The sequence below is a fragment of the Prenolepis imparis genome, unplaced genomic scaffold (assembly GCF_030444845.1).
Source record: "Prenolepis imparis isolate NDT839.2.m4 unplaced genomic scaffold, iyPreImpa1.0 SCAF_6, whole genome shotgun sequence".
Classification (NCBI taxonomy): Eukaryota; Metazoa; Arthropoda; class Insecta; order Hymenoptera; family Formicidae; genus Prenolepis; species Prenolepis imparis.
In genome coordinates this window covers 14564370-14577515 of record NW_028141164.1, presented here as the reverse complement: position 1 = coordinate 14577515, position 13146 = coordinate 14564370, and the positions used below count along the sequence as shown (strand labels likewise).

The following is a 13146-nucleotide window of genomic DNA, read 5'->3' as shown; positions in this document are numbered from 1 at the left end:
TATAATGATTAAAAAGATTATATCATTATGTGGCAATCGTCAATTTATAAATATGTTCACGATATATTCAAAGTTTAGCATTCTTGATTTAAGAACTTCTATTTCCTACCTAAAATAACTTGAATGTTGAGACAGTACATCATTTTGTAATGTTTGCATTGAAATATATCCAAATGGTTTTTTTACAATATGTAATTTTTTTTGTAAAAAGACAACATTAGCTTGAAATTCTGATTAGAGAAATTATGAATATATTGTTCATCTTATATAAATTTTTTTAAATTTTAGTATCTTTTATTTTTTAGCCATGTTTTAAGGAATGTAAATAAAGAGTTTTCCTACAAATAACAAATTTTAGATCATGACGATGAAGTCACATATTTATAATAAAATTTATAATTTGTAGTTGTTTATAACTACAAATATATATATATATATATATATATATATATATATACACAATATAATTTTTCAGAATGGCGTTTTACGTACTACTGTATGATACGTTTTGTATAACAGTACCAACAATATGGATAGACTTTGAGCGATCAACATTTCAAATGCCGAAAAACAGTAAACAGCTTACTCAAGCTTGCATCAAAAAGTGGTCACCATGTGATGATTGGGATGAAGTAAAATTTCAGAAGAGCTTTGGACCTTATGGTTTGTTTTATATATTTATATCTTACATTAAAATATATTATACATAAAATACTTACATAAAAATAATATTTATTCAAAAACATATTACAGAAACATACCAAAATGCACGGTCGGTAGAAAAAGCAATAAGCGACATGTCTGCGTCAGATGACAATATTATTAGACAGACACATAATACTTTGAAGAAGAGATTTATCAAAAAACGAAAATTATATGGCGACACATCGAGCAACGAAGGTATTTATAGAACATATTTTTATAATAAATTTTATGTATTAAAATTACAATATGTACAAATGTAAAAATTAACAATTGTGGAAATTTCTAGATGAACCAGAAAAGAATAAAATTACAATGCCCTCAAATTACATTCCACCAACAGAAAGCGGATATGTATCCGATTCAGCGAGCCAACCGACTAATAAATTATTGACGAGTGCTAAATCAGTCTTCGAAGATTGGTTAGATGTAACAACGCAAGATGTAGTGGATTCCTGTGACGAAGATTCTTATAATGAAGAATTGCAATATTGTAATACAGGTATTACACTAACTGTTATTTTTATCTTGATTGAAGAATTGTATATACAAATGAATGTTAAATTTAAAAATCTTATATTCTTTTATATCGCTTTTTAGAAATGCAGAAAACGATGCCACACGATGGTTGTGATGAACAAGAAAATAAAAAATCTTCAAAAGGTATATTTTAAATTATTATTACGTAATATAAATTTTATGATGAGTGAAAATGTCTATAAATAACAAATCTTATATTGTTCATATTGCTTTACAGAAATGCCACAAGCTAATATAAGTGTAAAACAGAAAAAAGAGAAAGCAGCTCAACCACTTTCACACGGTATGCTTGAAACTTATTTTTTTCTTTCATTTCATCTAATACAATTATTGGTTACTGACGATATAAACAATATATTTCAAATAATTTTACAGAGCGTTCAAGAGTTAGACCAACAATATTGTCAGATGTGAGAATTTGCCCTTCTACAAGCAATTCGATTCGTGAAATACACGTCATGCATAGAGTAAATTCAGTAGAAGATATCACAAATAATAGAGAAGAAAATTTGGAAATCCAATCAATAAATTTAAAGCACACATCTTGTTGTGGTAAATTTTGTTTTATTTACGTCACAGTTAATATAATGCAAAATAGAAGCGATTATTGTGAATAATAGTAATAGTTTAATTTAGTGATTTTAATAGGTTACTTCTTGTTTTTGTTGTTTAGAAAAATGTCGGCGAGGATATTGTTCAAAGTTTGCGACACTTGAGCGTAAACTCAATCGGATTATTCACTTCCTGGAAAATCCAAAAGAAGTACAAAATGAAGTACGACAGGTTGATTTCTCTTTATTACCGAATTTTCCTCTTACTACGGTAGAACAAGTAGAAGCTTTCAATAATCAGTTGGAGGATGATAACGTTCGGCGACAATTTGTAAATATCTTTGTGATTTGCAAATTATTAACACAAATAATACATCATGATTACTGTAAATGAGATGAAAGATTCGAAACTCGCTCCATCCATTATAAGAATTTTCAATAATTGAATATAACTATTAATACAATTAATTTAATATTAATTTTTAATATTATATAATAGTTTAATTTTCCATTATCCAATATAATATTAATTTAGTTAATTTATATTATGTAATTAATTAAAACCATGAACGCAGTTAGAAAAAAGAATAAATTGAACGAATTTTGCAATGAAATAATACATACTATTTGAAATATTTGTTACAGACTGAAAAAATGTCACAAGTGGGCGGAGAAACTGTACCAAAAATTGTAAGAAATATAATGTCGCAAATTATTGGCTACGAAGTTGCGCAGGCATATACATGGACAGGACAAAAAAAGAAGTTATCTTTAAAAAAATCGAAATTATCAGATTCAGTAATTGGTATTCACAACATTTTATTCAATATTATTTGCGTTCTTTGTCTCTGAACTGTAACTAAAACAGAGTGTTTACTGGTAATTTCTGGAAAATTGAATTTTTAAGAGATTTTTTCTTAATGGAGTTTACAGCAACATTGTTTACACTGGCTGCATCGGAGGGTGCTGGGACTGTCGCCCTTGGGTGACAGAGTCCGCTCCGGTGCAGCCAATATATTTTCTTTTTGTTCCCAAAAGAGGAAAAAATCCAGTACTCTGTGGCATATTTTCAGAAAATATTCACATTGGCTGCATCGGAGGGTCCTAGGACTGTCACTCTTGGATGACAGAGTCCGCTCCGGTGCAGCCAGTATATTTTTTTTCTGTTTCCAAAAGAGGTAAAAATCCAGTACTCTGTGGCATATTTTCAGAAAATATTCACACTGGTTGTACCGGAGGGTGCTGGGACTGTCGTCCTTGGGTGACAGAGTCCGCTCCGGTGCAACCAATGTGGATAATATTTTCTGAAAATATATCAGTGAATGCTTGCCTTTTTTAGAAACAAAAAAGAAATTATCTGTAAAATACTGTGAATTCTCAGGGAAACATTTCGGTAAATACCCTGTAAAATTTTTTTCTCGCTTTCGCTAAACTTCAAATATTGTATTTATTTTATTTTAAGTATAACGATCACCAGTTCAGTCACAAAGAACATCTAATGTACTAAATGTGTATGATATTGAATCATTGTATAATCTGAATATATATATTGTAGAAGGATAATCAATTCTTTTACAAAATATATTCAGACCTTACGTCTTGGGAACTATACCGATATTTACTTTCATCTAGATGAACTATTTAATACCATAAATTGCTTATATATATAGACTCTATTATAACGTTTTTAGCAATTGTTTTGAAGAAAAATAATACTACGATCAGCGAAATCGAAGCATGTATTCAAGAATGGTTACGACGATCTGGCGACAGAATAAGAGCGTTACTAAAAAAATTAATATATTTATCATTCTAATACATTGTTGCCTGTGTGTTTACTATTAATATACCTATTATATAATTATTATTAATAAATTTTTATTTTAATAGTGGCATTTCTCAAAAACTTAATTAATTTAATTTTATTATACTTTAATTGTATAATATTGTTACAATAATACAATTATTGTATTATTGTAACAATATTATACAATTAAAGTATAATAAAATTAAATTAATCAAGTTTTTGAGAAATGTCACTATTAAAATAAAAATTTAATAGCTAATATAAATAATTCTAAGTTGACATATAATTGCCATTATAATGACTAAAAGTTGACTTATAATCGCCATAAAGTCGACTTCTAAGTCGACTTTTTAGCTGACTGACAGTCGACTATAGTCGAGTCATTTGTCGGCTGTTAGTCGACTATAAGTTGACATTCAGTCTGACTTTGAAGTCGACTTTTGATTTTTTCTGCCGACTGATAGTCGACTAACAGTCGACTTGGTGCTGTTTGGGCAACCACAGAGGTATGTGATTGATCTGTTGCGCTAAAAACATTTCAATCATCCAATCACAGATCGGTATGATTGATCGTGGGCGATATGAGAGAATGTGGGCACAACTGGATCGCTTTTAGCAATATTGTCGTTCGTCTTTGAGAGCCTTCAGGAATAGTGCGATATATAGTTAGAGTGAAACAAATATACTTTTATTCTAACTTATTGTACTAGTGTGCATTAGTTTAGCAGTTTAAATAAACGATTAGACATATTAGAATTGTTTTTCGGATTTGAACCGCGTAGAATTTATATTGATATTAGTTTGATAATATTGTGTCAGTATCTGTATTTTATGAAACTTTGTTATATATGTAATATTACTGCTGCTAATCTGATTAATATACCTGTGTTGTATAAAATTTTCGTAACACCAATGTGTACTGAAATCACTCTGTGCCTATTGATTATACACATTGAGTAGTGTCAAATGATCTCCGCCAAGTACGTAAAAATTTTTGCGCGCAGCATCTACGTGTATAATTTTGTCCTTTGGCCTATAAAAAATAGCGCCATTTACCGAAAGCATAGCTGCGATAGTCGCTATCTCTTCGGAGCAGCGGTATTTTTCACTGGCTAATAGCATCTTTGCCATCATTGGATCCAGCGGAAATTCAGCCATTCTACGTCCGAGTTTTGTTAGTTCTCCGCGATGATTCAACGCGCCCAATGCATAGAGCTGTTCCAGTGCTAAAATCAATGTCTCGGGTGGCGGAGAATCCAAGAAATCAAAATGCATTAGATCATCGATCCCGAGAGCTTTCAGAGTAAGTACTGCATTGCCTATATAAATAAAATATTTTGATCAATTAAATTTAAAGAATATAAAAATATATTTTTACAATTTCATAATGTAACTTTGTATATTTTTGTTAATTCTTACCGAGATTAATTCTTTGAATTTCGGGCACAGTGCTGTCTTCAAGTTCGTGCTGATAGGCCCAAGCTGTGTAGAAGCGGAAGTACTTGCCAGGTGCTACTCTACCAGCACGTCCTGCTCTCTAAAATTCCATTTTTTACTCTTATTTAAATTGTATGTGTATAATTATAAAAAAACATTGTAAAGTTTTTTAAGAGAAATATTACCTGACTCGCAGATGCTTTATTGATTGGTACGATTATTAAGCTTTCCATACCGGTGCGTGGATTGAAATTGTTTTGCTTTGCATAGTCAGGATCTATCACATACACTATGTTATCCATAGTCAATGAAGTCTCTGTTATATTAGTCGCTAATACAATCTTAAAAATAAAAGTCGAAATTTTATATGTACATAATTTAAAAAATAAATTGCTCGCTTTTTTAATCGAATGGGTGTCACATTAGCAACTGCTGCTGCTTTAAATGAAGCAAAAAACCAAATTTTTAACAAATATACATTTAATATTTCTTTTTTTTTTTGTTTTTTTTTTTACGATGAGGAATGTGCTCTACACATATCCGCCGCCTCGGGGGAGACTTTGGGTTATGCGGGGATGGGGTGGTAGCAGGAGACTACACCCCGACCGCGCTAAACCTCACCGATGGCTATCTAACACTATACAGCAGCCTTCCAGGGGCCGCTCGTCGCATACTTCTGGAAGACTCCAAGTGTCTGTATCATAAATACACGAAATACAAGAACATGACTCTACTGGACGTAACCGGGCAAGAGTCACGTCCACGAACTCAAGGGACGAAAGCTGCGCCACTGTGCAATGCCACCCCGTCCCGCCCATCATATATTGCAACGTGCAATGACGGCCCAAGCACCCCGCCCAAATCATCTGTTACAAATATGATGGGTTAACACTCTAGGCAAAGAAATAAAGTTGGATAAATAAGGATACAAAAGAACATGGAAACACATTCATACAACACTCACTCCGATGAGGAGACGTCGGGAGAAGGAGGAGGAGTCCCTAATGCTCTCTCCCTTCTTCGCTCCTCATCTTCCTTATCCTTCATAACGTTGCTAGCGAATTCAGCAAATGCGTTCCAATTATTTTCATCATCTATAACCCTATCTACTATTACAACCCAACCTATCATTAGCGTCGAGGCCCAAATCTGTTATTATCTTGGAACGATAATCAACCCAAGCTATGCACTCCGACAAAGTGTGCTCGGCAGTATCATCTCTAGCCGGACAGTGCCAACAAGCAGGAGAATCCCGTTTGCCTATTTTATGTAAATAGTGTCCGAAACACCCATGACCTGTGAGGAGTTGTGACATATGGAATGTCACACCTCCTTCCTTACGTGCCAGCCAACGCCTAAAATTAGGTTTAATCGCCGCAATTGTGCGTTGACCCCATGATCCGGGGCTGCTCAGCAAGACATCCCACTGTTTAATTAACAATTCTGCCTCTTGCGTCCTAATCGCCGCAACTGAGTCTCGGGTGTCATCCTCCGTACCTCTTAAAGCGGTCACCCGCTCGTATACCCTATTACGCAGGGAAGCCTCCAGGGTCCACGGAGGCATCCGTGCCAGCAAGGCCGCGGCGCTAAATGAAGCCGTCCTATACGCGGATATGACTCGAAGCGCCACAATGCGCTGAAGGCCGCGCAACGGTCGCAGTATCTTTTCTGAAGCCGATGTAAAGTTACGCGCCCACACGGGAGCGGCATACATCGCGACGGATGTCATTACCATTGCGTACAGTCGACGCTTCCTCTCCGCAGGACCGCGGAGATTTGGCATTAGCCGGCCCAATGCGCGCCATCCTACCCAATTTAACTCCGACGTAGTCAAAATGATCTCGGAAGCTTAATTTACTATCAATCATTACTCCTAGGTACTTCATAGACGTTTTCGTCTCGATTCTCGAGTCGCCCACGGTAATAATCGGCATCGCACGCGACTTTTTCTTGTAAAAAACCACAGCTTCAGTCTTATTTTCGGCCACAGTAAGACCTAGATTTCTCATATGTCGTAAAACTGAAGAAATTTGTAAGTTAACATTGATAAGTGCGTCATACAATCTGTCAGAAGAGGCTGTAATCAGAGTGTCGTCCGCATAGCAAATAATTCGACATCCTTCCTCGAGTCTTAAGTTCAAAACGCTGTCGAACGCAATGTTCCACAGGAGTGGCCCTAAGACCGACCCCTGCGGAACACCCGCCACGACAGGTCTCTCGAGGAGTGCACCCGTATTATCTTTGTAGATAATGTACCTATTTTACAGATAGTCGGAAACCACACGGCGCAGATATTCGGGGAATCTTTTCCGTTCCATCGCAGTCAGAATGACCTTCCACGGGACAGAGTTGAAGGCATTAGCTATATCAAGACTGACTGCTATGACTACCCCATCCCTATCGATTACATCGCCTATGCTATCACGAACCGAAACGAGAGCGTCTATCGTGGACTTCCCTCTACAGAAAAACTGATTATTCGACAGCGCATAGTTGGGATTTTGATTAATCCACTCGTTAAGCCTTTCCGTGATAATACGCTCAAACGCTTTGCCCAATTCGTCAAGCAGACAAATAGGTCTGGCTTTAATGTCCGCCGATAGTATAACTTCCCCCTTAGGTATAAGGACCAGAACCGCCCTTTTCCAAATATCCGGAAATTTACCACGTTCGAAGCAAGATGTGAAACATTCAGCCACTCGTTTGATCATAGTATGCGGGAGAAGTTTCCAAGCCTTAAATTTAATATTATCAGGTCCAGGAGCCGTGTTCTTATTGAGTCTTTTGGATACGTACTCCTGGACATCTCTAACTGTAACTTTCCAATTCAGATTCCATTCTAAGTTTGACAAGTCGGGTCTATCGTATTCCATGATGTTATTAGGAAACAATTTATCAACGACTTTCCGGAGGTCTTCAACGTCTAAAACCTCCGAGATACCTGGACATGCCCTTCGTAACCTTCCTAATACCAATTTATAAGGAAGACCCCAAGGATCTTTGTTTAAAGTGAGAATAAGGTCATTCCAGGCCCCATTCTTAGCCTTATTAATGGCAATACGCAAGGTCTTCTTGGCAATCCGATACGCATCCCTCTTAACGAATAGCTCCTCCGGGCTGCAACGACCCTTAGCCCTGCACCATTTCCTGCGAACAGAGATTGAATCCCGCCTGAGGGAGGCAATCTCCTCAGACCACCAGTATTCGTTACGTTTGAAATTAACGCATGAAACTTTAGGTGCTGCAAGATTGCACGCATCTTTCACGCAACGCGTTATCCACTTAACGTATTCATCTGGTAACAAGGAATCCTCCTCCGGAGGAGCCAAATCATTAATGAGTTCTAAAATTTCCATGAAGTATGCCGGATTTAGCTTTTTAAAATTCCAACGTTTCCTGACACGCTGATCTCCGCGTCTACACTCGCCATCCTCACTGATTTTAATGAGAATATACAGATGGTCCGAGAGCGATTCCACATCCCCCAAGACCTTCCAGTCCGAAATATGCGGAACCAACCCAGTCGAGGCCCATGTTAAGTCCACGATAGAACTCCCCTGCGGTCGCCCACAAGTGGGTACAATACCGTAGTTCACTAACCGTATGTCGCGAACAGCAGACCACACAGCGAAACTAAAGTTCTCCGCGTCTATTTGTATTGGGAGAGCCCCAATAAGCGGATCTAGAATTGAAATCCCCACAAACGAGAAATTTTCCCGATAATCCGCGAGTGTAGCCGTCCAGTTCATCGAGGAACTCCACAAAGAGGTCGTATGAAACATTCGGAGAAATGTAGCAGGATATTATTATTATATCTCTACAAGAAACCGCGATGATGTAGTTACCGCGATATACGCATCTACAAACATGATTACTAGTTGCTTCGCTACGCCACAAAATAGCTAAGAAACCATCTTGACTACAAAACCAACGTGTCGAACTTCTTACGCCTTGAGGAGGCTCAGATATTACGGAAAAACCTACTTCCTTTTCACGCATAAATTGTTTTAGCAAATCAAGTGCGTACCAACTTCGATTTAAGTTAATTTGAATGATATTAATCGACATTATGGGTTATCAGATTCGGACACGAACCTCCGATCCGATTGAAGTCTGAGCCTTTGAACCGACTGAACGCCGCTAAGGAAGCCCTGATTATTAAGGCAGATATCGGAACCCATTCGGTGATTGGGATCTTTGTTTGATTCTGCACATATTACACAGTTGAAGCGTCTATCACATCCATTTGAAACGTGTCCCGGTGAACCGCACCTAAAACACGACCCGGTTCTGTCGGCTGGATTATTACAATTGGTCCTGACGTGACCAAACCGCCAACATTTGAAACACTGGACCGGTCTTTTTCGAAGTAATTCGACACTAACTTTCGTCCAGCCAACGTAGATATGTCCCATCTCAGCAAGCTTTACAGCCGCCTCCAGAGGACACCGCGCCCAAATAATCCCCATACCGGAACGCATCATCGATACATTGCTCAGTTTGAAGTAAGAAGGTAAAACCCACTTACCTTGGACAATTCCTCGCAGACTTCCTCCTTAGTTGCCGATGGATCGATACCTCTCATTCGAATTTCGCCCGTAGCCTGCGGATTAGAGACACGGGCTTCGTCCTCAAGAACCTCGGTAAGTTTAGCCTGTAATATCCCAGCAAGCTCACCACCTTTTGGGCCGGGAATCTCAATCACGATCCCACCGTTTGCCGCTCTTCTCATTCGCGTATCCTCGATACCAATCGAACCGAGAGAAATGTTGCTTCTAGCCTTCCTTAGGATTTCAGCATATGAAAATCCGCCGGGTTTACCAGTTATGGTAACCACCGCAGGTTTTATTAGTTTCTTTGCGACCTTGCGTACCACCTTACGATTAGGGTTAGCCTTCTTAGACACCCCTGAATCCGACTCGGCCGCGTCTGAAATAGGCTCCGATCTACTATTTTTATTCTTGTTCCTATTTCTAGGCTGACCCCTTCTATCAACCGAAACCCCGTTACCGTTATCATTATTAGGATTATACTTAGCATTGCCATCCCTATCATTGTTATTATTATACCTATCCTTATCAGCTACCCGGTTGAATTTCGGAGCATTGGAACGTATGTTAAATCTGGGCGGAATAAGTTGAATGTTTTCTATAATTCTAACACCGCTTCCCTTATTTACATCACTCGCACGCACGCCAATTACATTACTCGGTTTTTTGAATATTTTCTCATCGCTCGGACATATTTTCTCTTCATTTAGACGAATGTTAGTAACTCTATCTAATTTCTTAAACCTATTATTTTCCCTTTTTCCTTTCGGTTGTAAAGTAATCAGAGGGAAATGTCTATCCTTTGTATTTAGGTCAACAGAGGTAACAGGTAACCAATCATCCCTGCGAGTCATATAATCATCAACCTTGGAGCAACCTGGCGTACTTAATTCCTGCATGTTATCTTGCATGTTATCCACTTCCATAGATATATTGTCCTGGGTAGTTCCTTCTATTTCTACAGGCGTAATGCTTTCAGAGTCTCTTATTGGCTTTACCCTTCGTGCCTTCTCTAAGCGCTTAGCCGCAGAGAAGGGCTCGGAAGCCACGAAAGATCCTCCGCCGCCTTTGAATAAGTTTATCTCACCTCGTAACTCCAAAATGTATTTGCGGAGTTCTTTAATTTCCTCCTCCTGTCTGTCGATTTTCCGCATTGCCTCTTTGTACTTCCCTTCAAGTTCATAGTTTTTATTTCGAAGGTGAATTATATCACCTTTGGCTTCCAATTTTTCAAGAAGAGTCTTAGTGATATTGATAGAGACCTCTTGTAACTTTTTGAACCTGCCACTAATAATGGTGGACCACTTGCACTTTTTCCTCTGCCTGTCCTATTCTGCCAGATAATCAAGCATTCTGGCACCCAGGTCAGAAGCAGAGCAATTAAGCCAATCCTCTCTGTCAAATTTCAATTCCTTGGCACAATCACTCTCGGTAACAAAAGCCTCATCTTCGCCTGTTTCCTCGGCCTTCTTAGATGTTTGTGTGGTTCTCTTCTTAACTTTAGGAGATGGTTTCTTTTCCGTTTTACAAGCCTTAATCTTCTTACTTTCTTCTGCATTACAGGAGAACTCGTCAGAGGAGGATTCTAGTTTTCCCTCATATCTCCCCGTAACGAGAGCATTGACAATGCTTAAAACTGCTCTACTTTTATTACTACGAGCACTCACATCACTAGTGTTACCATCAGAAAGAAAATTATTACAATCGTTCTCATTATCCTCTTCTAAATTTCTGTAGTTGTTAGTCTTTTTATATTTTTGTGCATACTTGCGAAATTTACCGGATCAATAGTCTTTTTAGACTTAATCCGCGTACTTCTACGCGATTTAGCCTCCTCCTCCGGGGAGGTTGACGGAAGGCGAATTATTGACTTCTCCGGTGAAGTGGAAGACAGCAAACGAACGTCAACCGCCTCCACACCAGTCTCAGCAACAGTGGGATTTGGAGCCGATGAAGCATCAACATCCATCTCCTCCTCTTCTTCCTCTTGAACCTCCTTACACAGATTATCAACATCCTCTTCTGCCGTGGATACATCTACTATTTGAGTCTTCCTAGGCCTGCTTGACTCAGTATCGTCTGGTGGTGAAGAGACTGCCCTCCTTTTAATCTGTACAGGCAAAGGGAGGGGAAATTTTTTAGTCTTCACCTCTTTACCTTTTCCACCGCCTTCATTGTCGCCGTCCTCCTTAGATATTTGAGAGAGGCCTGCAATTTCAGCCTGTGCGTCACCCAACGGGACTTCACTGGATTCCCGCGTCAAATCCATTCCTCTATCATATGTACTCAAGTCCAGTAGATCGCCAGTCGTCATAAATTCTAAATTACCATCATCAGCAGTAGCCATATCAGCCTGTGAACCTGCTGGCAGTTCACAAGCCTGCCCCTCGCTGGATGACGACACAGCAGCACCGGGTACCGTGCCACTGCGCCGTTCGGTGGGTTCCGAATCCCCCCCGTGATTAAATTCTGTATCAGACTCAGCCATATTCATTTTAAGTTCGGTTTTTGAACTGAGTGTCTTTCCCATCGTATCCATTTTCTCGCCAGTCATCATAGAAATATCCGTCCGACCAAAACTTAATGAGAGAGTGCTCTTCGTCTCATTACTATCAGGATCGCTTATGTTAAGGCTAACAGATCGTCTGGTTTTATTAGCTACAACAACGATGCTACGATCTGTATCTGATAGTAGATCTTCTCTCTCAGCAACAACTATTTCCCTAAGCACATTATATAATTCATCCCTTGTCGCAGAATTCATCGAAAATCTCCGAGAATCCCATGAGACACTCGTTGCGTCTTCATGTCTCGCAGTACTTACATCAGATGAAGGATCAGAGGGAGATTGTGACGATTCTTCACGTAAAACACTGATTTCTGCATTTAGATCTTTCAAATTAAGCACTTGTTGTCTCTGCCTATTTAGTAATATTAATCGCGCCAAGTTCATTCTATTGCCGAAATCATAAAGAATCTTAACATACGCAATAACTGTTCTTATTTTGCATTTAATTCTTAAAGAACTGCCCTCTTCAAGATCACGCAGAGCTGTAACAGCTTTCTCGGTAACGATTTCAGGGGTAGTTCCCTGCCGCAAAATTTGTTCAATGAAATCATCAATGTCTAATAAGTGGGTCATTTTAGCCAAATAATTATAATAATCAAGAAACTTAATAAAGACCAAAAATTATCCTCCGTCCGCGAGGATCACTCAGTGAATTAAATTAATAATTAACGAGGACCCCTAATAGCCAGAGAGATTTCACCAAGTCACCACGATATGATCGCTCAGACAGCCCGACAGACCAGAAGACCCGCCGAATAACGGATCCTTCAAATACTCACATAAGTGTGAGCAGAGGACCGCAAAATGTAAACAATTAAAGGCGAGATTGAAGCAACGGTCCGCCCAGCTACCCGAACAGCACACACCAGATAATAACCAAACTTGTCTTACAACTTATTCATTTAGATATAGATTGTATCCAAAAGATCAACGAGATCAACGAGAAGATGGAATGATGCACCCCAGAGAGGGTCCTCAAACAGCTCTCTT

The 13146-nt window shown here is 38.5% G+C and overlaps 2 protein-coding genes across 3 annotated transcripts; one reads left to right on the top strand and one right to left on the bottom strand.

Moving 5' to 3' along the window:
- Positions 1-476: 476 nt before the first annotated feature.
- Positions 477-3609, top strand: LOC145937458 (uncharacterized). The gene is made up of 9 exons (XM_083040477.1): positions 477-663; positions 754-900; positions 992-1204; positions 1303-1365; positions 1460-1525; positions 1618-1794; positions 1916-2124; positions 2439-2598; positions 3485-3609. Exons 1-9 carry the CDS (start codon positions 477-479, stop codon positions 3607-3609), a joined length of 1347 nt encoding a protein of 448 aa, XP_082896603.1.
- A 1431-nt stretch (positions 3610-5040) lies between these two features.
- On the bottom strand, positions 5041-11375 carry LOC145937132 (uncharacterized). Of its 2 annotated transcripts, none has more exons than XM_083040006.1 (3): positions 9566-11375; positions 5223-5314; positions 5041-5137 (listed from the first exon to the last, which is right to left on the bottom strand). In XM_083040006.1, exons 1-2 carry the CDS (start codon positions 10739-10741, stop codon positions 5258-5260), a joined length of 1233 nt encoding a protein of 410 aa, XP_082896132.1. In that variant the 5' UTR covers positions 10742-11375; the 3' UTR covers positions 5041-5137; positions 5223-5257. The 2 variants fall into 2 exon arrangements, 1 of the variants encoding a protein (XP_082896132.1); XR_014425502.1 differs by having other exon boundaries at positions 5118-5137; positions 5223-5326.
- Positions 11376-13146: the final 1771 nt, after the last annotated feature.